The sequence below is a fragment of the Cicer arietinum genome, chromosome 3, assembly GCF_000331145.2.
Source record: "Cicer arietinum cultivar CDC Frontier isolate Library 1 chromosome 3, Cicar.CDCFrontier_v2.0, whole genome shotgun sequence".
Classification (NCBI taxonomy): domain Eukaryota; kingdom Viridiplantae; phylum Streptophyta; class Magnoliopsida; order Fabales; family Fabaceae; genus Cicer; species Cicer arietinum.
In genome coordinates this window covers 68899232-68922873 of record NC_021162.2, presented here as the reverse complement: position 1 = coordinate 68922873, position 23642 = coordinate 68899232, and the positions used below count along the sequence as shown (strand labels likewise).

Genomic DNA, 23642 nt, shown 5'->3' with positions numbered 1-23642 from the left:
GGATACATCAACTGGCTTTGGCTTTGTTGAGAAACGAGAGAACATCAAAGTAACATACATGTGACCAATGTAATCTCCATGTTTTGCTACTAATTAATTGCAAAAAGGTACCTCCCTCACCAACAACACTGCAGTGTGTGTTGAGTTCACACTTGAGAGTGATTAGCCATTGATAAGGCCATAATTGAGACCCTGCACAACAATGCCTTACACAAAAGCCCTATTATTTAGCCTAAGTGAGGCTAAGGCGTAGCCAGCATTTTTTAAATTTAACTAAATTGAATGTTACATAAAATTTGATTTCTTTTTCTAAAATTTAAAGAGGCTCGTTCGTCCTTCCATAAAAAGTTGAGAATATTTTTAAATATATTGAATGTTTATAAAAATATTTATATTTATCTCGTTATAATAAATATTAAATCTATAACATGTTAAATTTAATATATATTTTTTACTATTAAATTAAAACAAAGATTTAAAATTTTAAAATATTATATTAAATCTAAAAAATAAAATTAATCTCATTAATTATTAACTCAAAAAGATCGAATTAAACATAAAAATAAAACATATGACAAACATAGATATAATTTAATTTTATTTAGACATACTAAACTTAAGTCTTACAAAATATAATTCTTCTTAATCAATCTCAAGACAAAAAGTAGATATTCCAACAACATAGAAAATTTGCAACTTTTTTCTGCAAATGTACATAGAAATGACGAGTTTCCTCCAATAATACTAGAATCAAACAATTCAAATCAAACGTCGATGGCAGTTGAACTTATGTTATTCGGGGAAGGCAAAAAATATTTGTCTTTTCCTCTTAATCAAGAAAGCATAAAAACTTGAATTTTACACTAATTACAATGTATCTGAAAAAATAATTTATTCTACAAAAAGCTATTCTATCTTTACCAACTTTCACTTAATAACTATTTTGCGCACAACTAAAAGCCATTATAAATCAAGCTATTGTGCGCATAAATTAAGTAACACGATACAACAAATATAGTATTATTGTCAACCAAAAAAAAATAGTATCATTAATTTTGGTGCCCCCAACAACTCACATCGATCTTTATGTATTTCAAGACCCAACAAGACCTTTGCGTCGAGCATACGATACTACGGATAAAAAAACTGACGAACAAGCCATTCCGGTAAAAATCACCACCTAAAAATTGTAATTTAAATTATCAGATCTCAAATTAATGATCGAGATTATTTACTACATGTTTTCGATAAAGAAGTATTTTAAATCGCATTTATGCATTTATATATAATTTTTCCCCCATATTTTTTTGCAGGGGCATGTGTGTACATACCCATTTAAATACATATCCGTGATCTTCTCTCCATGTATATGGAATGTTCATACCAAATATTGCAACCACCAATGAATATATGGATAAACAAACAGTCCCGGAACTTAGGAAAAGCTCTAGCTGCATTTCATGAAGATATTAATAATTCAAATTCAAATTGAGTGTCATAACTTATAATAAAAGCTTTTATACCTGAATCAATTTATTTCGGTGATTATCAAGCTGCATGCAAATACACACATTACAAAGTGTTGTTAATATTTATGCAATAGTATATGCAAAGCAATTAATTAACTTAATTTTGTGCCTAAAACTTACTTGTATGTTGATGTAATCTTCTGTGTCATCAATATATTCTCGTAACTAAAGTGAAATAGAAATCAAATTATAATTAAGAAGAAAAAATTACAAGTAAATGCAATTTAGTTCTATGTTATTACCGTGGTTAATTTATTTAATGTGCCATCAATTTGTACGAAATAGGCCTGCAAATAACAACCTTATTCAGTTTAATATACCATAGATCAGTTCATGTAACTCACACTACTAAAAAAGTTGAACTACGATAAAATTTGTCTTTAATTATGTGATTTTATTTTGTTTTTGAGTTTCAAAAAACTGTTTTAAAATAAATTTATATCATGAAAATATTACTGGGTTCAGATTTTTCTAGTAATACAATTGTGGGTGTCACAAAATAAAGAATTTAATTACCTCAAGTAACATCTCAAGCTCCTCAACATCATTCTCCTCTTGAAGTGTTGTAGCACTTCCTCTACTTGATTTGTGTATTTTTGAACCTTGATTTGGAGAGTTTTGATGCCAATTAGGACCACTGGAGCTACTTGAGGGAGAGGATGAAACACCTAACTTTCTTGATAAGTAAAGTTCAGCCATGTCATCATCGTCATCAAGTAAATTTTCTAGTTCTTCTCTTATCTACAAGATATTAAATTATCAAAGTAAGTGCAAATTAGAAGTTTTGAGTTCTAAGTAAGTTAAGTAAAGGGAAATTAAAAAATGAGAATGAAGATTTTGTTGTAAAGAGAGAAAGGAAATAAAAATTGATGTTAAAAATCAATTTGTTATTATTTCAACCTACCTTTTGAACTCGGTTGGTCAATCTAGTCATTGCACTTTTTAATTTTCGCACTTTATCCAAATTGCGACTGCTAATCTATTTCCAAATATCAACAAAACATAGTAATTTTTAAAGAGTAGAAAGATATAGAGTATAAAAAATTGTGACATTATATTATAGGAAAAACCAATCATTAACCAATATTATTTTTAGGTGTTAATTACAACTTACTATATCATATCATAGGTTCAGATATGGATATATTATAAATTCAATCTAGATTATAAGGGCAGAAAAACAGTGTTATTTTTTTTATATAAATGTGATTCTTTGATCACAAAACAAACTTTAATTTTTTTTTGTCAAGTTCGGCTGCCAACCATGTGATTAGGTAAAAATACAAATTCATTTGTACATTCTGGTACCGTGGTAAAATAAATCAATACATAAGACAAAATCACATTAATGAAAAGACCTTAGAGGTTAGTTCATCCAAAGCTGGATAAGCAGTAGTCTCTAACTCTCTTGTCCGTGCATCAAGGAAACTACAAATTGCCTCTAACACAACTTCCAAAGCCCGAAACTCAAAGGGAAATTCTACAAACCAACAAGTCAATTTCCCATTAGTAATGCAACACAAAATCATAATATATAATAATAAAATAAAAATGTTCACCGATACAATGTACTTGTTTTCCACAAAATCTTAATTACCATTTTGTTCACCGATTGAAGATTCTTCTTCTCCTTGGTCTTGACCACCAAAACTTACCTTTAGGGGTAACCTTCTTCGAAGCTCTTCAACAACAGGTATAACATCATCATCCATTGGGTCTCTAACCAATACCTAAAATAATAAATCAACAACAAAGTAGTAAATCCATTTTCACTGCAACATTTTTACTTAGGCAAATTAAAAAGCTCTCAAAAATGAAATTAAACACTATACCTCGTCAGCAGTGATAACAGCTTTTATATGCTGCAAAATAAAAAACAAATAAGAAATAAAATAAAATAAAAAATAAAAAATAAAAAAACAGGACAGAAACAGAGTAGTGTTTTTTGTGTTTGCCTCTAGATTGAGAACAATGACTTTTTCTCTACCGAGAATGGTGGAAGGATATGAAAGAAGAGGGTCCAAAATTCGAAGATCTCTTGCGTTAATTTCAACAAGACGCATAATAGCATACTTATCAACATCTAATACGGTGTCTCTTCCATCACGGTCTAGTAAAACCCAGCTTCTTGAAATAGTTGTTTTTATCATAGTTGCTTGAACTCGAAGCTCCGTTTCAGACCCAGAAACTGCCATTTATTTTGCAGACACAAAACAACTTTGGTTGGAAAACTGGTTTGAGATAAGATTAAATGTTGGGTAAGAATTTTGTTTTGGTTTTGAAGAATAAGAAGAGGATGAGATGGATGAGAAGAATTAAGATGAGTGAGAGAAGAGAAGAGACAATGATGGCATTTGGAAGAATAAAATTAAGATGTGTGCATGAATTGAATTGGTGAATGATAGGTTGTGTTGTGGGGTACTTGAGTTAAAGTGGAGGATAATAAAACAACACAATAATGCCTGCCTTTCAAATTTCACCTATCATAAGTTGATACTCACTTCTTATCATTAATTTAAATTATAATCAAAATCCTAGTTAATTTAAATTAATAATTATTCAATTTAATTAATTATATATAGATGTCTAAGAAACGTTTTTGTTGAACTTTAGAAGCAACTTATTTTAAGGAAACTCATGGTTGCAAACTTCCCACGCAATTTTCTTTCTTTTAAATTCTTTAATAATATGGGTGGAAATTCACGGTTGCACACTTGTACCCTTTTTAAAATAATAATAATATTTAATATTGGTGTAACTAATGGGAATCGTTAAAAATTAAGCATAGAAGGTATAAATATTAAAAAAAAAAATATGGAAAATTTTGCGTTGAGTGTATTCAAAAGCTACAATTCCAAAAGCTTTCTATTTTGATTTTACCATTTGATTAGGATTGGTTCGATTCTTCCGTGGCTTGTCTTTCTTGTTCAATGTTAGCACATACCCTATAAAAGAGTCCAATGTAAGAACCAAAATTCGTCAAAATTTCATCGACCGTGTTAAATTCTTGTCCAATGGATCACTTGTATAATATCCACCATGCTTTTGTGAAAGTTTGGATCTTAAAGGGTAAATCACCTTTTTAGTTGTTAAAAATATAGTGTTATAATTTTGATTTATAATTTAATTAAAATTTTAAATTGATCATTAAAATGTCAATTAATTTAGTTTCTTGTAACATTCCTCTTTAACATAAATAGTTGATAGTAATCTTTTATGTTTTAATTATTAGTATATAATTATAATTATAATAAAAAAAAAAGAAAAAGGGGGATTTATAAACTATAGGAAAAAGAGAAGAAAAAAAAAACAAACAAAAAAAAGAAGGGAGGAAGAGGGAAACTAGAAGCAGAAAGAGAAAGAGAGAGAGAGAGAGAGAAAAAAATGGTAAGATAGAGAAGAAGAAACGAGAGAAGGAGAAAGGAAGAAAAAAAACAACAAAAACTTTGACAAGACAAAAAAAGAGAAAGGAAAAGTGCAATTCTTACAAGAAGTCAAGGTACAAAGATTTGAGAGTACCATTATCTTCTTCATTATTTTGGAAGTCAAGAGGTGAATTTTCTTTTTCTATTTTTCTCGTTCATGCATGTATGAATTAATATGTTCCATAGAATAAGGATTTGGGGTTTAAAGGTTTGAAAAGAAGAAAATGATTTTTTTTAAAATTTTATTCTTGGTTAGATTTAGGGATTTTGAAATGATGGTTAAAATTATTTATGCATGTGAAGTTCTATAACTGAAATTGAGAGTAGATTATTATAGTATTGAGTTTCATTTATGACATTAAATTATCCTCTTTTGATGAGTTTGAAATTAAAGATCTTGAGTTTCACCTTTGTGACCAATTAAATTGAGTAAATTGAAAATTGTGATGTTGTTTTGATGTGTTCATTACTGATTTACTCATAATTTGTAGCATTATTGTTGCAAAGAATTGTTAGGAAATTAGTGTGATTGAAGGAATGTTATTAACTTGAATTTTGCAGGACATATGTGTGATATTTTGGTCATAATTTTTTCTATAGACCTTCGTTTTGAATGATTTTTAGTTTTTTGGAAACTATACTCAATTACCTTCAAATTGAGTACAAAATTCATGATTTTTGATTGAGTATTGATGCTGAAAAATGGGTTACAAGTTAGACTAGAGTTGATGTTCTGTTTGTTTTCTGTCATTGTGTTTTGTTTTGATAAACTACAAGAATTAGGGGCTTAATAAAAATAAAATAAAATTTTATCTATAAAGTAGACATCATAAGCTTTCCAAAGAGTACTCATTCACTCAATTATGATATTTATAAGTTTCTGTCAGTTGACTATGTAGTTAAACCCAATTTTAAGTTGTTATAACATAAATTTGGGGCTGTTTTTGAAAAAATACATCTTAAACATGTTCTCTTGAATTTTATTTTACATTATGTGATTAGTATGATATAATTGCCTTAATAGTTTATGTTATCATAATAATTTTCAAGGTTTAGTGCATGGTAGTCTTTAATATATTTTTTAATAGATGATGTTATATATGTTTGTGTGGATTGTTATATATAATTACTATATATTTGATTAAGGTGAGAAGTATAGGATTCATCTTAGCTAGATGAATTCTCCTTCTATATACGACGGAAGCGAGGGTAAGTAAGGCACCACTTACGAACGTAATTATGTCAAATCTTACCAAAATAAAGCTATTAACAAGAAGAGGGCATTAGTAAAACTAATGTATGTTAGATAGAGTTTAAATCATTAGATTACTCACGTCTGATGGCTTGAATATTTAAAGTCAAAACTATACATAGAAGAGAAACTCATAAGATAAAGATAGCTATGAATTAGAATGTTAATTGATTTAGTTTCATTCCTTTGAATCCACTGAGATGTAATTTCATTCAACGTTATTCAAATGTTTTATAGGTAAAAATGCTTAGATCACAAGTTGGAGAAATGAAACATATCAGTTTACACTATAGTTTGCTTAAAATTTATAGGGAATTATTTTGAATCATGGATATATTATGTATTCCATATTTGTTTTTTTTTTTTCTTTGAAGGATTAATATGTGTATTAATACATTTGCATGACTTTGTGTCAAGATTTGTATTAACTATCTCTTTTGTCGAATTATGCTAATGCTCAAGTTATATTCTAGACAATTAACTTATGATATTACATCTCTAATATTATAATAGTTATGAATTATTAGATTATTTCTTTCAATTTTTTTTATAATAATAAATTATATATTTCGACATCTATTTTAATAATTAAATGTCTAATTTGAATTTTTTACTGAATCAATAATGAAAGTGATATAATCTTACATTTTTTAAAATTACAATAGCGGTCTACACAAACATTAAATTGTACTTTGGGTTGATATGTTTTCTACCTACTACGTTTCTCTCATAATTTTTTTTTGTCTATTACTTTTTTTTTCTCTTTTCTTTCAATATCTCTCTTTTGATTGTGTTAGACTATGAGGCGATCTGAATAACATCGCATTGGTTTATAGTAGTAACTTAAATTGTTTGGACATCATATTTTCGCTTAAAATTTTAAGATATTGTACATATGTGTTCCGTCTCTTATATTGAGCTCAAAATTCAAATTCCAATCCAATGCGAGACTTTTACTAATATTTAGAGTCGTCAATAAAACTCTAAAGTTCATCTTCAAAAATTTTCTACTAAGCCCCTTAATATTAGGTCTCTATTAAAATAATTTTTTAAAGTTCTAACTCATTATTTCATTATTTGTTGTGGGTCGAGTGAGGGGATTTATGGACCAAATATTTTGTTAATATATAACTTTTTTTGAAAAATAATTTGAAACTTATTTTTCTCGAAAAAATTTTAAATTATTTTTTTCTAATAAAAAAATTTGTAAATTATTTTTTATTGGTAAATTATTTTTTAGGGGACTCATTTTTTTTCCTTTAATAACTATGGAATTTTTTACTCCTCCAATATATAGGTTATGATCAATAATTAATGAGCTTGTGAAATTAACAGTTGTACTCACACACGTGGTGCACCAATATATTTCCTTCAAGTGTGAGTTCACCTATTCATATGGATATGCTCCCCTCAATAGAAAGTTTTTCATCTAAGTACATTTGCATTGTTGTAGGCATCACATCAACCAGACATGTCCTATGACCTTCATTGTTAATTTTTTTTTTTAAGTCACTAAACCATCAACTCTAACACCAATGAGGTACGAAGATCATCATATTAAACTAAAAACAACTATGATGTTATTAGAAAATTTCAAAATAAATGAATTAAAAGTGACAACAAAGAAACAATATTAAAAATTGAGGCAAAGTCAAACATTTTAAAATTGTAAGGCTAGAAACAACGATGAATATATCAAAAAAAAAAAAGCAGAGAACATCGACATAAAATAAGCACTCGACAAATGTAAACTAACAACGATACAAAATTTAGATGTGTGTCGGCCTATAGCGAATATATTTGATAGTTTAACATAAAATATATATTATGAAAGTTATTTGTCACTGAAGTAAAAATTACTTACTTATTTTATTTTGTTTATAAATAGAAATTTATAATAAAAAACAAGAGGACGAATATAAAAAATCGAATACTTAATTTTTGAAACATTCTCATAAATTAGAAATTAGTTTAAGATTTTCATAACATAAATACGTCTTTGAAGAATGTAAATTCTTTTAAATTTCTATAATCATAGTATTCATTTAGGGCTGAAAAGAAGTTTATCAAAAATAAAAAATTTCTATAGAAAAAATAAATTTTTAAATAATTGAAAAGACAATTTTCAGTATACTTCTAATTAAATATTTTTGTATTTTAATTTCTATCTAATCGTTGAACAACATTCATTAATATTCGCCTAATTCAAATTTTCTACAAGTTACACTCAATTTTAAATTACATATGATGGAGAATGATTCTTTCCATTTAATTTTTTTCAATAGTTATATTTCAACCATCAAACATAAAAAGAGATATATAATGATATAAAAAATAGGAGATTAAATTTGATACCTTAAAAAATACAGTTGATAGATTTGATTATCCAACATATTTGGAGGTTCAAGATCACTTCACTTAAAATAATTATAATGAATAGAATCCAGTCTTAATAGGGTGATTATGGTTAGATATCAATAGTTTAAAGTGCATATAAGTGGTATCAACTATCAAGATATCAATATATGATCGATAGACCGTCACAACTCTCATCAATGACAACCTAACACATACCCCTCTAATAATTTTTATCCTCATCTCCACAATTCATCACTAATGTTATTATAATTATCCATTGTTTTATTTCATCATAATTAGCTCTTACCATTATATTTATTTAAAATTTAAAGATAATAAGCATCCATCTTACTACTACATAATTATATTATAAAATTATTTTGAAAGATAAATGACAAAAACTTATTCTAATTGATTTTCAATATAAAATTAGTTTATTTACCAATAATAGATACTTTACTTTCTAAAAAGTAAATAAATAATTACTGCGTTTACTATTTTATTCTCATTCTTTGTATTTATTTATTTATTTCAAAATTTAAAATATCTTATTTTGCAGGATACAAAAGAAAATTAAAATACTCTATTTTTTTAGTTTTTACTAGACTACATTTTTAAGATGCGATTATATGTAAAGCAAAATAAATAATAGACTAGGTTATGATTTTATATTTATTTTTTATAATAAATAATTAAAAATTAATAATAAATAATAACAATATTAATTATTAATAATATAAAAATGATTAAAATCAATTAAAAGAAATGCAAAAAGTTAGAGAGACTAAGCATAATTGTTTGTAACAAGGAGATAATAATTTGGATAGTGGTTAGACAACCAACATAGTACACATATGTTATACACTTTAGTCTGCATATACTTGACCCCATATGAACATTTAAACTTAAACATGATAGTTTAAAAATATGAATGAGAGATGAGTGATCTGAAATTTAAAAGATTGAATTATTGTCATTAAAATAAAAATTATAGTGTGTAGATCTTTAGAAACTTGTTTTATGGTTTAAATTGGATCATTAACCATATCAAATTTAAATTATTATTTTAATATTATGGACAATTCTACTTCATTTTTATAATTTTGTTATTTTTTCTATTAATTTTAATTATTTTATATTATTATTAATGAATGATTAATATTTTTTATTATTTAGTTATTATATTTCATTTTTAAATTATTTAATATAAAAAAAAATATAGAAAAAATACGACCTACTATTAATTTATTATTATTTTTCTTTTAGACGGTGGTATCCTGAAAATACTTTAATAGAAATTCAGAAGAAAAAACATTTTAGTATTATTTTTAAACAGAGTAATTTAGAATTTGAAAAAAAAATATCGTAGAAAAAAATTCCCCATACCTCTCACGTGTCAACCTACTTGGCGGTACAAATCTCGAGGCAACCGCTAAAGTATATAATGTGAAGAGAAAAAAATAATAACTATACCAAAAAAATAGAGAGAGAGAGAGATTTAACAAAGGCATTTCTTGCAGGGGGAGAACATGAACGATGAAGCTGTTTCCAGTCTTTCTAATTTTCTCTCTCTAAAAAGCGCAATAGCGAATAACTGAAAGATAGAAACCCTAGCCTCTATGTGATTTTGTAGATTACTTGTATTCGACGCATCGAATTCATTCTCTTTGATCCGTTTTCCGTGAAATGTGCAGAGCGAGTGAACAACATCGATGAAGCAATCTCATCGGTGGCAGAGGTCTCTGATCCTCTGTCTTCTCTCTCTCTCCGTCGTTGCTCCTATAGTTTTCGTCTCTCGCAGGCTTCAAGTTCTCACTCGCGATGGTCAAACTCTTAACTCTGCGTCTTCCGAATTCTCTATTCACTATTTCCGTTTGTTCATTGATTTTTTGTTTTTCTGTTGAATTTTGTTTCAGGACGAAAAGAGTTTCTTGATGAATTATCTAGTGTTGTAAGACTCTTGATTCTCAAGCATCGGCACTTTATTTTTATTTTTATTTATCTATCTGAATTTCGTCGATAGCTCAACACGCTAGTAATGATTTATTGTGAAGCGTTATGTTTTTCTTACTTGTAGAATTGACTTTTTGATTTGTGCTGTTATAGTGTTGGTGAATTGAAATTTCTCTTGGTTTATTGAATATTTAATAATGGTTAATCTGATATTTCATATTTAGTTATTTTAGCTGGATGTTTTTTTTTGGTATGCTTCCTTAACTGTCAATTGAACTTTCAACAACTTTTAATGCTCTGCTTCGGAAATCAAATTGATTGTTATTTGTTTGTTGCAGAAGTACAGGACAGATCCTTTAAAGTTAAATGCTATAGAACAGGTAATTCATGATTTGATTAGAATTTTCGCCATCATGTGTTAAATACTTTTAAATGTTACTTCTTTTGTCCTCCGTTGATTTGAATGATAAATATATCTAACTTTTGCTTGTGATTCGGACCTTTTTTTTTGCGATTCAGGAAGACAGGGAAGAATTAGAAGGGCCAAAGCAAGTTGTTTATAAAGAAAATGATTTTGGTTCAAAGTTTAGTGACAGTTCGGAAAACTTTGATGATTCTGAGGATTCTAGAATTGAGGGGTCCAGAAATAATTTATTGGAAAAAAATGGTTGGTATCCTTAGGTCCACTTCTTAATTTTTGTTGTCAACTTTATCTCACTGAAATGCTAAACACTGTTATTACTGTCTGAAATTTTAATTGTAACAAAGTTTCAGAAATCGACCATGACGAAACACAAGACCAGGAAGCTCAGCCGAAAGAATTGTGCTCCACGGGTCGAGATCAGGTTTGCACTAATTCTTTTGAATTATTGCCATTATAAACTGGAGGCTGTATGATTGTTGTTTTCCTGTTCTAAAAGTTAAAGTTTAACACAATAGTGTTCCCTAAAGGAAGTAGCCGTGCTCTTGAATTTCAGAAGATGCAAACATATAATCTTATTGCCTGTCAATATCATTTCATTTCTTTAAAGTTTAATCTCAAATGTTTTTGAGTTCAAAGGTATTACTGTAAATATGTGATGAAAGCTTAAGTTGTTTTTATTTTTGAAAAATCCTGGAGGTGCATTTAATGATAGTTAAATGAACCATATTGACAGAAAAAACATATCTGATATATGAGCTATGTATTTGAGGTTTTTATTTTCGGACTCTAATTTCTCCGACCTAACGTAAATGCTATTCATGATAAGAAATTGGAACATAAACTTGGACTTCCTATAGAATGCACTAATGCGCCTATTATATGCTTTCTTTGTGCTAATATTAATATAAGAATACCGGTAACCGGTTACTCTACTGCTCTTTTACACGTTTGACTACATACAGAAACAATTTATTACTTGCTGATCTTATAATACAAATTTATCAAAAAGCATAGCCTCATTTTGGTCACTTTTGATATTTTGTTTGGGCATCAACTCGAGATTGATTCCTCTGAATGCTCTCCATTTTTCTTGAACATTATCAAATATGAAATCATTCCTAGTGGTCGGTTTTATTTGTGCCTAATGTCTAGCTCAGTAGGAAGGTTTAAACTTTGAAGGACTTTGGCAAATCAATAACCCACGAGGTTTACTAGGCCCCTAGCTTGAAATTTATGATTTAGGGAGAGGATTGGAGTGTTCTGGTCAGTTTTCTAGGGAGATTAGCTTTTATAAGTGAAGCCAACCTAATTTTATTGGATATAGCAAGGTCTTATTGGTTGCTTTGATCTTAGCTGATCTGCTATTGGAGTGTTAAAAACAGATCAAGGGAATAGCTATAAAAAACATGTCTTTATAACAGATGTTATTTATCAAGAGTTTAATTTTCTTACGCTGTTAGTGTAAAAAAATTTACACTGTCAAGGCATCACAACCGCTCATTTGTGTGACTTTGAAGTAGTTACGATTAAAGATAAACATTTTTAATAATCTAACGGTTATGATTCATTGACGGTGTAAAAACTCTTTACACTCACATATAAATTAAACTCTTTTATCTATTCAGTTTTTAAACACAAGATTTCGTTTTTCTTTGTATTACTCTCTCTGGTCCCATATATACTAACATAATAGGAAACTAAAATCATCTAGACCAAGGAGTTTCATTTAATGTTTTAATTTTGAAAGTTTACTCTAAATATAATCCTTACATTAAATGTTTTCGCGTCCACTCATGGAGAATAAATACATTTCTAGTGAACATAGAAAAGACATCAAAGTAATTTAAGCAATTGATACATCTTGAAAATTGTGACTTTTAATTACAACTAGGACAAAAGAAAGTCCATGCTTTTAACTAGATGCATAGATCTTTACTTGGCAGGAAAGTGACTTATAAAATCAAAGAAATAATGATTCTAGATGGAAAACTTTATATGTGTGTGTATGCATATTCAATGTTTAAATGCAAAATATATTGTGGAGAAACAATCCATGTAATCAAATATCAATTTTTTAAAATTGCTTTTATTTCCAGAAGAAATTCAATGTAACAGTTATGCACAATGAGAATATAAAAACTCACTCTCAAAGAAATACAGACGAGATTACTAAAGTGACAGAAAAGCAATCTAGTTCAACGTTAAACCAACATCATCAGATTTCACGCCATCAGTCTCGGAGAGCGACAAATCATACGGTTATGGAGATTAAGGATCAAATTATTAGAGCAAGGGCTTACTTGGGCTTTGCTCCACCAAGCAGCACCTCACACTTGGTGAAGGAGTTGAAGCTGAGAATTAGAGAGATGGAACATGCAGTTGGAGAAGCTACCAAGGATTCAGATCTTTCGAGGAGGTAAAGTATTCTCTGTAATTCTTCAATTTGCATTTTGTTCAGAAATTATTACAATGTACAAGTCTGAAGAGAACACTAATCCTTTAGTCCTTCACTTCATCCCTCTGCTCTACTACTAATTTTCTCAGCTGATTCCCAGTATGTTTCAATTTTCTTCTATTTGTTCCTTCATATCCTCTTTGCTGATTAAAGCAAATCAAATGTACAAGATTTCATATAGAAAATTAGATGTGGATGAATCAAAACATAAGTTTTTCTAAAAAATTCAAATTCCAATATGTGAAAATATGGTGTCTTCCAGTACAAAAATAACAATAAAGAGAACATTCATGTATACTTTTGGCGACTTAAACTGTTAAAAGAAAACGAGGATATTTTCAATCTGAAAACAAGTGAAGTTCACAGTGCTTTGCAGAGAATGAGACACATGGAAGCTTCACTGTCTAAAGCCAACCGTGCTTTCCCTGACTGCATTGCTATGGCTGCTAAGCTCCGTGCGATGCATCAAAATACTGAAGAACAAGTTCGTTCTCAGGAACACGAAGTAACATATCTTGTTCACCTTGCTGCAAGGACCACCCCGAAAGGTCTTCATTGTCTTTCTATGCAACTAACTTCTGATTACTTTGCCCTGAGACCCGAGGATAGAAAGCTGCCAAATGAAAATAAGATTCATGATACGGAACTTCATCATTATGCTGTCTTCTCTGACAATGTTCTGGCATGTGCGGTGGTTGTTAACTCCACTGTCTCCAATGCCAAGGTAATTAATACATTTTATGAAATTGATTTAACTTTTTGTTTCTTGCCTTTGTTTAGTTGTTTGTGCATTTTCTTTTGTTGAGCCTTGATTCAACTCATGAAAACGAAATTCAATTTAACTTTGGACAAATGATGACACTCAAGTCTTCTACATTTAGTGCACTTCATGTGTACTTAATTGTTTGATGCTTGAGGATTTTCTTCACTGTATTCTTTACATTTGAAGTGGATGATGATAGGGCGAGGTGGTGAGAAGGCACAATTTAACTTCATTTCCTTTTTATCCTTCATTGAACGTGGTTGTGTTTTAGTTGGAATTTCATTTTTAGCTATTTTGAGTGAAATTTGAAGTTTACTTCTACAGCCTGGAAAGAAGATTTGTCTTAGATTTGCAGTTTTAGTTGCTGTAGAGTGCAGATCTTACTTCACAATCAAGTAGTCAAACCAGTTAAAGCATAGGTTGCTTATTTTTGAGATGAGAGGGAATAATCCTTTAAGATATGTTTTTTGACATTTAATACCTTTCTCAATTTATCTACTGCTCTTATAGAAGAACTATATTGTTATAGTTTGCTTAAAAAAGTTATTTCTGATAACATCACAAACACCATTAAATAATGAAGAAACAGTGATTTTCCAGTGAGGATGAGCTCTTCTACATTGTTAGTTTTGTTAGCAATTTATAGAAGTGTCTTTATTTTAGCAAATACAAGAGATGCAGTGAGATAGGAAAGCTATGCCTATATGAGATCCCCTAAGAAGTAATTCCTCTTATTAAGTTGATAAATAAATGCTAGATTATTTTTAATTAATATACGATAAAATGTTATTGGTATCGATTGATCCATGTAACTAACCTTACCAAGTGAGATAAAACTTTTTAAAGTGTTTTAACACTGTTTAGAATTTTTTTCTGTTTGAAAATTTCTTGAGAAAGTTCTCTTTATTGAATCCAATGTTAAGGATTAAGTTTGTATAAGAAAACTTAGCTATGGCTTTTAAATTGCACAGGAGCAGGAAAAACTTGTGTTTCATATAGTTTCCAATTCACTCAACTTTCCTGCAATCTCGATGTGGTTCTTATTAAATCCTCCTGGGAAAGCAGCCATCCATATACAGAACATAGACAATTTTGAATGGTTGTCCAAGTACAATACATTAAAGGAACAAAATTCCAGTGATCCAAGATATACTTCTGAATTGAACTACCTGCGTTTCTACCTGCCAGATATCTTCCCCACTTTAAATAAGATTTTGCTCCTTGATCACGATGTGGTGGTGCAACAAGATCTCAGTACACTATGGAATATTGACATGAATGGAAAAGTAATTGCAGGAGTTGGGACTTGTCAGGAAGGTGAAACTTCATTTCGCAAGATGGATATGTTCATAAACTTCTCAGATCCATTCATTGCAAAGAGGTTTGATGTCAATGCTTGCACATGGGCATTTGGGATGAACTTGTTTGATTTACAGCAGTGGAAGAGACATAACTTAACTGGTGTCTATCACAAATATTTGCAAAGGGTATGCTTAAAGAAATCTTTATTTTGTTATATGCTTTTAGTTCTTAGTTCAGTGTAAACTATTTGATACCTGTCCTCATAATCTCTGGTTCCTTGCATTGGTTATGTAATGTAGAATTAAAAACATTTTTATTGTTTACACTGTTTCTTGTAAAATAAAAAATAAAAAAAAACTAGGTGGCTTTTCTGTAGTTAAAAGTAAAAAATAAGAAACTAAAACATAAAAATATTTGAAACTGAACAACTCCTTAGATTTGTTATCCAATGTTTGATTCTATTGAGAAATGTGTCAATGTTATTGTTTAAATTGCAGTTAGATGGAGCAGAAATTTAATTTCTATAAAATTTTGATGCAATGATAATCTGATGCATATTTTTCTCTGGGTAATTAATTGCAGGGCTCCAATATGCCATTGTTGAACAGCGGCAGTCTGCCTTTAGGCTGGCTCACCTTCTATAACAAGATAATGTATTTGGACAGACGGTGGCACATTCTTGGCCTTGGTTATGACTCGGGCATCGACAGTAATAAGATTGAGCAGGCTGCTGTTATACACTATGATGGAATTAGGAAGCCATGGTTGGATATTGGAATGGGAAGATACAAGAGTTATTGGTCCAAATTTATCAAGTTTGACCACTCTCTTTTGCGACGTTGCAATCTCCAGGCGTAGCCCAACATCTAAAAGTACTCTATTTGGCTGGTGTTCTTTTGACTAGTTTGCTGGCACATTGATTGCCTGCTTTAGTTATTTCTTGGTCTTGGCAATTCTTCTTGTAAAGCTCTTCATAGCTCCCAGAATTTTCTGACATATATCTTCATAGAAAATTAGCTTATTTGTAGTGTCATTAAAGATGAAATAAGACTTACAATAGGCATTTTAGCTGTTTGGAGATGCCATTCTTTGTTGTGTAAATAACGCATTCCCGTGCTCTATTATTACAGGTTACACTACCATCATTTGCCAGTAGTTTACACGATTTCGTGCAGACTAGAAATTGAAGCTGTGTTTTACTTTGGAATACAGATTTACATAATATTTAAATTACGGCTATCGTTTCAATGGTAGAGTCAAATGTTGTCTGTGCTTGATTTTCTTGTTGCATGAAAAGCTAGAAAACTGTGGGTAGTCAAGTATTATTCGTGTAAACTGTATGCTAATTTATTTATTTAGGAATGCTGTCGCAATCATATAATTTTGACAATATAATCATCTATTACAGAACTTTAAACAAATTATTTCTCTTAAATGAATCTTTACTATACATCTCATCCCCGAAGAATACAAAATCGGGAGAATGATGTATGTTCAGGAATTTTTTTTTTACTGTCTTGTTCTATGGTTGAAGGAGTGGTACTGAATTACTGATGAATGCGGGGAATCTCTCATTGTACTGATTGGGGGAGCGAGCTACAATTGTGCAAGTGAAGTATTGGACAGATAACAAATTATGTGACACGTGGATAACATTAATTTGGTATTTGCAGATACGGATATCTAGCCACGGGTTTTCATTTGTGAATCTATCCACGGTGTGTGGTGCATAAGCTGACAATAATTATTATTATGACATATTTGCCCATTCGTATGAAATAAACAAGAGTCTGAAACCTGAATCAGTATTGAAGAAAAATGGCAACCATCATTGCTGGCACCCCAACATCTTCTTCGATCATCCGCAGTACAGGTATTGTGCATAAGCAACCTCTTGGAGTCTCATTCCAGACCCTCGTTGGTAAGTTTTTCCTCAATTCATTTTCCTACTGAATCAACCACCAATTTCCTTATATTAAATGACATAAGAATTCATATATTGCTTACGTAATTTTATAGGATTGCCATCAATGTGTAAGGTGGGAAGAGTGAGGTGTTCCATTATGGAAAAGTCTTTTGTAAAGGAAAACAGCTCAAACATAGGAATGGGAGCATCATTGATAGCAGCTATCTGCGCTACAACGTTGTCAAGCCCAGCAGCAATTGCTTTGGTGGATGAAAGAATGAGCACCGAAGGAACTGGGCTTCCTTTTGGGCTTAGCAACAACCTTCTTGGTTGGATCCTTTTTGGTGTGTTTGGTCTTATATGGACTCTCTATTTTATCTACGCGTCCTCGCTTGATGAGGATGAAGACTCTGGATTGTCTCTGTAAAACTAAAACTACTTTGTGTATTTGTTCCTAGTTCCGACTTCACAATATCATTCCACTTTTATGCTACTTTCGAATTGTCTATTCTTTCTTTGTTTAATTCGTTATTCATTACTCACGATCTAATATGTACAAATCAATTATGTACTAAACTTCACTATCTAATATCCAATAAGGGTAAGAGGTTGAAGAATTGTCTTGGGAAAGTTGAGAAGTATTGAAACAAATAGAGAAATTAGAGTTACCAATGACCGAATTTACATTGTGAGAATAGAATATTTAAGCAATTCCACTACTAGGATCTTCAGGTGCTGAGGAAGAAGGAACTAACTGATTCTTCTGAAGCATCTTGAGTTTCAACAATTACATTGTTTGCCAATAAACCAAGATCTAGTAGGAATAACATATAAAACATGTAAAGAAAGATCCATATCATGACCATGTACGGCGAGAGCGTCATCACAAGAATTGGCCTCACGGTTGGTAAGAAGAAGTTGTGTAGTTCCAACTTGGAAAGTGGAGAAGAGAGATAGATAATCTCGTCAATCAGCGGAATATAGAAGGACATGAGAATTGAGCGGGTCTTCACCATATTGGCAACATGTGGAAGAGATAGTAGAATAAAGTATAGAAAGTGTATGCAGAGATGGAAAGAGGTTGAGAAAATCATATCATTTTGTTGGAAGCATGAAATCAATGTTTTTGAGATGACTACATGGTATGGTATGTCCCTGAAAGAGCTTTAGTTCACCAAAATGTTAATCATATTAATGATATATTATTGTCTTAAGTCTCATGTTCCATGAGTAAGAAGAAAGACAAATTTTAATCGATTGTTTGATTAATAACATTGAGAAAATGATTGTTTGATTAATAACATTGAGAAAATGATTGTTAAACGTTTTTGCAGTTGTAGTACTTGTACATATATTTGCAATAATTTCATGAACATTTTGTCACTAGTAGTATAGTATACTCAACTTGATAGAATATTCGGTATGCACCAAATTAAAATCAAAGTATGCATGATGACATGGATATCTATAGAATTACTAACTTTTAGTAGATGAAGAGAGGCCTAGTTGAGAGAGATGTGGTTGAATGTCTTCATAATTGTCATCAAGTTGTGGGCGTTGAGCAAGAACCCACTTTCCATCTTCAGTTTTAACCATATTTCTGTTCAAATCTTGCCTCCAACTTGGTGGCACTGAGTGCTCATCTTTCACAAAGTCACAAGCTTTATTCACCAAAGCTATGTCCCTATTAGTTGTTGCCTCATATCCACGGTTTCTCCCATGGTATCTGCTCATCATTACCAAAGTTAATTATTTAGTACTCGATTTCATTACCCAAGCTAAACAATAACTGAGTAATAAAAGCTTTGATACAAAATATCATTGCTTAAAAATTTAAGAGCCGTGTTATTTATCACAATTCACAATGTATTTTCTCACAACAAGCTTTCTTAAATGACACATTCTTTAATTGGAACCTATATTGATTGCACTCAACAAATTGACACAGTCACGTTTTCACACATTCGTAATCGTACAACCAAGATCCAACCGTTTAAATTCAAGTTTGATATTGAATTATAGAAATAAAATTAAATGTGTAAGGACAGCGACCGTGAATGGATCCATTTGTCCTTATTTGTTTTCTTGATGGGATGATCCTTTTATATAATGGATGTGGTCCTTATAGTTTGGTTACACGTCATTTCAATTGTCCGTTTTCATATGATGGACCCAATTGCTACTAGTCCCCTCCACCCTCAAACTTGATCGGGAAAATACCCTATACTTCTACAAATTTTAAAAAATGGCAAATATATGTTTGATTTTTCTTTTACTATTTTATCAACTGAAACTCACCTTTTTTTCTACCTATTAAAAAAATTTGAACCAAAATAAAAAAAAAAAAATCCGGTAGATAAAAGTTTTTCGGAAGTTATCTCAAAATAATTTAGAAGATTTCTAGTACAGAAAAGTTTTTACTAGAATTTTTTTAAAAAAATTTCATTACAAAAGAGTAAAAATGTGTCACAAGTTTTTCGGTACACACCAAATGACTTTAACTGCAAAATAAATTAAAAATAGATTGAAGATATTATTTATTGAAAATGTTTGAATCAAGTTTTCCGGAACGGCATATGAATCGAAAATCTTTTTTGAAGTTTTTTGGAGTATGTGTACCGAAAAACTTAAAAAAATTTCCGGTAAAATTGAAAAAAATTCACTCACTTTTTTACCGGAAATGTCAAATGATAGAATGGTGAATAATTACTAATTTTAAGATTGATACAAAAGCAAAAATGTCATTTCCTTGCATTTGCGGGGTAAAGGTTAAATGTGGAGGGTATAAAGTAAAACCATCTTTCATAGATCACGATAAACTAAGAAATTGATAGCATCAATTGTGTTTACCAAAAAAAAAAAAAAAACACATTCGTTGCTAATATCTGTGACGGATATTAGACATATAATTTTAGAATTTAGATCGAGTCTAACACAATTATACAAAATCAATTTGTAAAGGGTAACAACTCTTCGCTTATCTCAATCAATATAAGATTCTTAACATGAAAATAATAATTTTTTTAGATTAAATTTGTAGATTAAGAATAAATAAACATAACATCAATATCATTAAAGAATTTTCAACTATAAAATTGTATTTTAAAAATTTTGCAATATTATTTCTTTTGAACAATTCATAATTTATTATAGTATTTTAGTCTCTTCCTACTTTGAAGTTTGACTCTACAGTTGGTAATAATATCTACGAAAAATTTGTCACGCAAATACATTCTAGCTACAAGTTGATATGAAATATATTTTTATTTAACATGGTGGATATCGAGAGACTACTATGCATACATCCTTCATCTCGTACACTTTTCTAATTGTGTTTCATGAATGCAAGATGATTGAAATGAACCAGACAATATATTTCATTTAAATTGCTACTTTAGCTAAAAATAAAATAACTTATACATAAATCCAGTAAAAAAAACATTTTACATTGTAAAGCTCTTAAGGATGATGCTAATAATCAACACATTAGATTTTTCATTAAAAGATATTTATTATAATAAATATTTTTTAATGTATATTTGTTTTCAATTACTCTAGAGGTTCTAAATTATTTGGAGTTTTTGTAATATATTAATCGCGAGTAAAACAAAATTGTAATTGAGTTTCTAAGTTTGTGAACAATTTTCCCTAAAAGAATTTAATCAAATTTATAATCTTGTATTTTTTTTATTCTAAAAATGAAACTCACACATACATTAAGTGTGAAGAAGTGAGATTATATTTTTGATATTATATTATAGATTAATTAAAATATTTGCTCCAACATATAAAAAATTTCCGCAACCTTTTATTATCGAAGTTGCACTGGATAAATTTTTTGTACCAATTTATGTCCTTTAATAAAATAATTTGAAGTTAATTCTCTAAATTTAGAGATTAATTTTATTATTACAAACTAGTGTGACATGTTCTTCTCTGTTTTAACCAATAAAAATAATATTTATAAAATTGTATGCGATTATTTAAAATATTCAATTATTTGATTGACAAAGAAAAAATGTCATGCCAAAATTGGTATAATTTTAAATATGAGTATAAATATTTCAAAAAATAATATTTGTTTATTTTTGGTCCATCTATTTTTACTGACTTACCAAATTGATTCTCCTATTGTAAAAGTTGATAATTTTTGTCACTTTCTCTGATTTTTTAACTAAAAAATGATGACGTGAGAATTTAAATAATGTGACATATAATACAACAATGTAGAATGATTAATACCCATGAAATTTGAATAAAATACCGTAAAAACTTAAATTAGATGGATCAAAACTACAATTAAGTCTTTATTATTTAACTAAAAGAGATAAAATTATAACTAAAGTAATATAAATGAAGTATAAAATTGAAGAAAAGAAAAAACCACACCTAAACTATCTACTCCTTTTATATACAATATAGAAGATAAATTTAAATGTCAATAAATTTAATTATAAATAATAAATTGAGTGCTTCTAATATGAAGCTCTAAAAACTCAAATGTCAGCCTTTACTATTTCAAGTATTTCAAGTGGATTAGTGGGTTTTTTAAATAAATAAATATGGAAATTAAAGAGTATGCTACTTTATATTGACCATGTTTATTCTTTAATTTTAATATTTATTATTTTTTAAAAGAGTTTAAATTTTATGGACTAATTTTTTTTACACAATTGAATGTAGGTGAATTTAGTAATAATTATGACAAAAATTAAATAATTTTAAAGATCTATATAAAATTTTATTATAAGTAGTTAAAAAATTATTCATGTGACGCATAAGTGCATGATTTTTGCACTTATCATTCAATAAAAGAAAGCGAAGATTCACATGCAAAAAAAGACAGAAAACTTACCCGTCGAGTACATGCAAGTGTGCCTCCAAATTATGTGCACATGCAGCATCCCCATCAGGATTCAAAAAAGGTGAAATCTTATGGTCCAATTCCAAATCCACTCCAACATGTGTATAACACCACGGCATATCAAAATCCTCCGCAATCTTCAACAACCATGCTGGCGATGTTTCATTAATAAAAAACCCCGGCGATTTCGGCACCAAATCATGTTTATTACGAACTCTCAAAACCTTAATCCCTAAATGTCTCTCCAACCTCCCTTTAAATTTCACGTTCCCAACCCTCGGTCCCGAAAACGAAAACACTGAAACATGTATCTTTTCTCCGTTTTCCCTAATATTTAATCCCGTTTCCGCTATATCAAACGCACTTAACGTTGCCATCGCGCTTCCTAAACTATGTCCTGTTAACGTAACACTAACTTCTTCGTTAGAGTATTTTTCTAACAATCTTTTTAATTCCCCTAAAACTTGTTCCCTCGCTGAGTATTTACAATAACCGTCTTTAATTTGTTTATCCGTGTACATATCGAGAAAACCAGCTTCTACTCTAACGTCATTATCGGGACAAGGAATGTCTTCGTAAATAGGTTTAAGGAAATTTTGAAGATTCGCTACCCATTCGACATGTGTAACGGTTCCTCGCCAGGCGATAACGATGTCTCTACGACCTAACCGTTTTGTTGTTTCGTCGTTCGAAACGGCGACGTATCCCATCCAATTCGCGTGTTCGCTCCAGTATTTATCTGGCCATCGTGATCTTTTGAAAAAATCTGGGACGTTAACATTCGCTGTGGCGTAGAGGTACCGTGTTACGGTGTACCCTATGTGTGGAAGATCTAACGATGGGAAAAATTCTTGGGATCTGAGTTTGCAACTGCCACAGTATTTTGAGTATGGGTCGAAATCGAAGGCGTCATAACATGCTTGGGCCATTTCTCCGTAGCGGATTAGTTCGGATCGCATTAGTGGGTCCATTGGGTCGAGAAGTTCGGCCCAATTATCTTCGCCGTGGATTTTGCGCCATACGTTTTGTATGAGTTGGTTGTTTGCTTTTGAGTTTTGTGATTTGAGCTGTGTGTTGATTTGGGTTGCGTTGCATTTTGTGGTGTTTTTTTTTGTTCTAAGGGTTAGTAGTGGTTGTGTTGGTTGGGATTTGAGGTTGTTGGAATTGGATCCTAAGAAGATGGATTCTTGATGGGTTTTGGGAAATGCTATGAGTATGTTTGAGATTGATGAAGCCATGTTGGAGTGGAATAATGAAGTGAAGTTGGAGTTGGAGTTGGAGTCTCACTTGTTTGATTATGTGAATAAAAAATGATATATTGTATGCTATTTATAAAATAATAATGTTCCCTCACCTCATGTAATTGTAAATAGAATTGAGAAAATAATAATGTTCCCTCACCTCATGTAAT

At 30.0% G+C, this 23642-nt stretch overlaps 4 protein-coding genes across 10 annotated transcripts; 2 read left to right on the top strand and 2 right to left on the bottom strand.

Moving 5' to 3' along the window:
* Positions 1-758: 758 nt before the first annotated feature.
* Positions 759-3929, bottom strand: LOC101506603 (magnesium transporter MRS2-I-like). 3 transcript variants are annotated; one of them, XM_004493694.4, is made up of 11 exons: positions 3485-3929; positions 3362-3391; positions 3127-3259; positions 2888-3009; positions 2434-2508; positions 2046-2270; positions 1772-1816; positions 1650-1694; positions 1524-1553; positions 1332-1451; positions 759-1180 (listed from the first exon to the last, which is right to left on the bottom strand). In XM_004493694.4, exons 1-11 carry the CDS (start codon positions 3722-3724, stop codon positions 1094-1096), a joined length of 1152 nt encoding a protein of 383 aa, XP_004493751.1. In that variant the 5' UTR covers positions 3725-3929; the 3' UTR covers positions 759-1093. The 3 variants fall into 3 exon arrangements, with proteins under 3 accessions (XP_004493751.1, XP_004493752.1, XP_027188096.1); XM_004493695.4 differs by lacking the exon at positions 2434-2508 and having other exon boundaries at positions 3485-3869; XM_027332295.2 differs by lacking the exon at positions 1650-1694 and having other exon boundaries at positions 876-1180; positions 3485-3922.
* A 6098-nt stretch (positions 3930-10027) lies between these two features.
* Positions 10028-16709, top strand: LOC101504348 (probable galacturonosyltransferase 6). 5 transcript variants are annotated; one of them, XM_027332658.2, is made up of 9 exons: positions 10028-10388; positions 10481-10515; positions 10859-10897; positions 11037-11184; positions 11286-11362; positions 13038-13357; positions 13763-14120; positions 15131-15646; positions 16044-16709. In XM_027332658.2, exons 1-9 carry the CDS (start codon positions 10277-10279, stop codon positions 16317-16319), a joined length of 1881 nt encoding a protein of 626 aa, XP_027188459.1. In that variant the 5' UTR covers positions 10028-10276; the 3' UTR covers positions 16320-16709. The 5 variants fall into 5 exon arrangements, with proteins under 5 accessions (XP_027188459.1, XP_004493747.1, XP_004493745.1 ...); XM_004493690.4 differs by having other exon boundaries at positions 10856-10897; positions 11292-11362; positions 13041-13357; XM_004493688.4 differs by having other exon boundaries at positions 10856-10897; positions 11292-11362.
* Positions 16710-17188: 479 nt separating this feature from the next.
* On the top strand, positions 17189-17860 carry LOC101505752 (photosystem II reaction center W protein, chloroplastic-like). Its single transcript, XM_004493691.4, has 2 exons — positions 17189-17382; positions 17481-17860. Exons 1-2 carry the CDS (start codon positions 17280-17282, stop codon positions 17792-17794), a joined length of 417 nt encoding a protein of 138 aa, XP_004493748.1. The 5' UTR covers positions 17189-17279; the 3' UTR covers positions 17795-17860.
* Positions 17861-18008: 148 nt separating this feature from the next.
* LOC101506071 (phospholipase A1-Igamma2, chloroplastic-like) lies at positions 18009-23642 on the bottom strand. The gene is made up of 3 exons (XM_004493692.4): positions 22223-23642; positions 18849-19093; positions 18009-18531 (listed from the first exon to the last, which is right to left on the bottom strand). The coding sequence occupies exons 1-3, from the start codon at positions 23467-23469 to the stop codon at positions 18503-18505; spliced, it is 1521 nt and encodes a 506-aa protein (XP_004493749.1). The 5' UTR covers positions 23470-23642; the 3' UTR covers positions 18009-18502.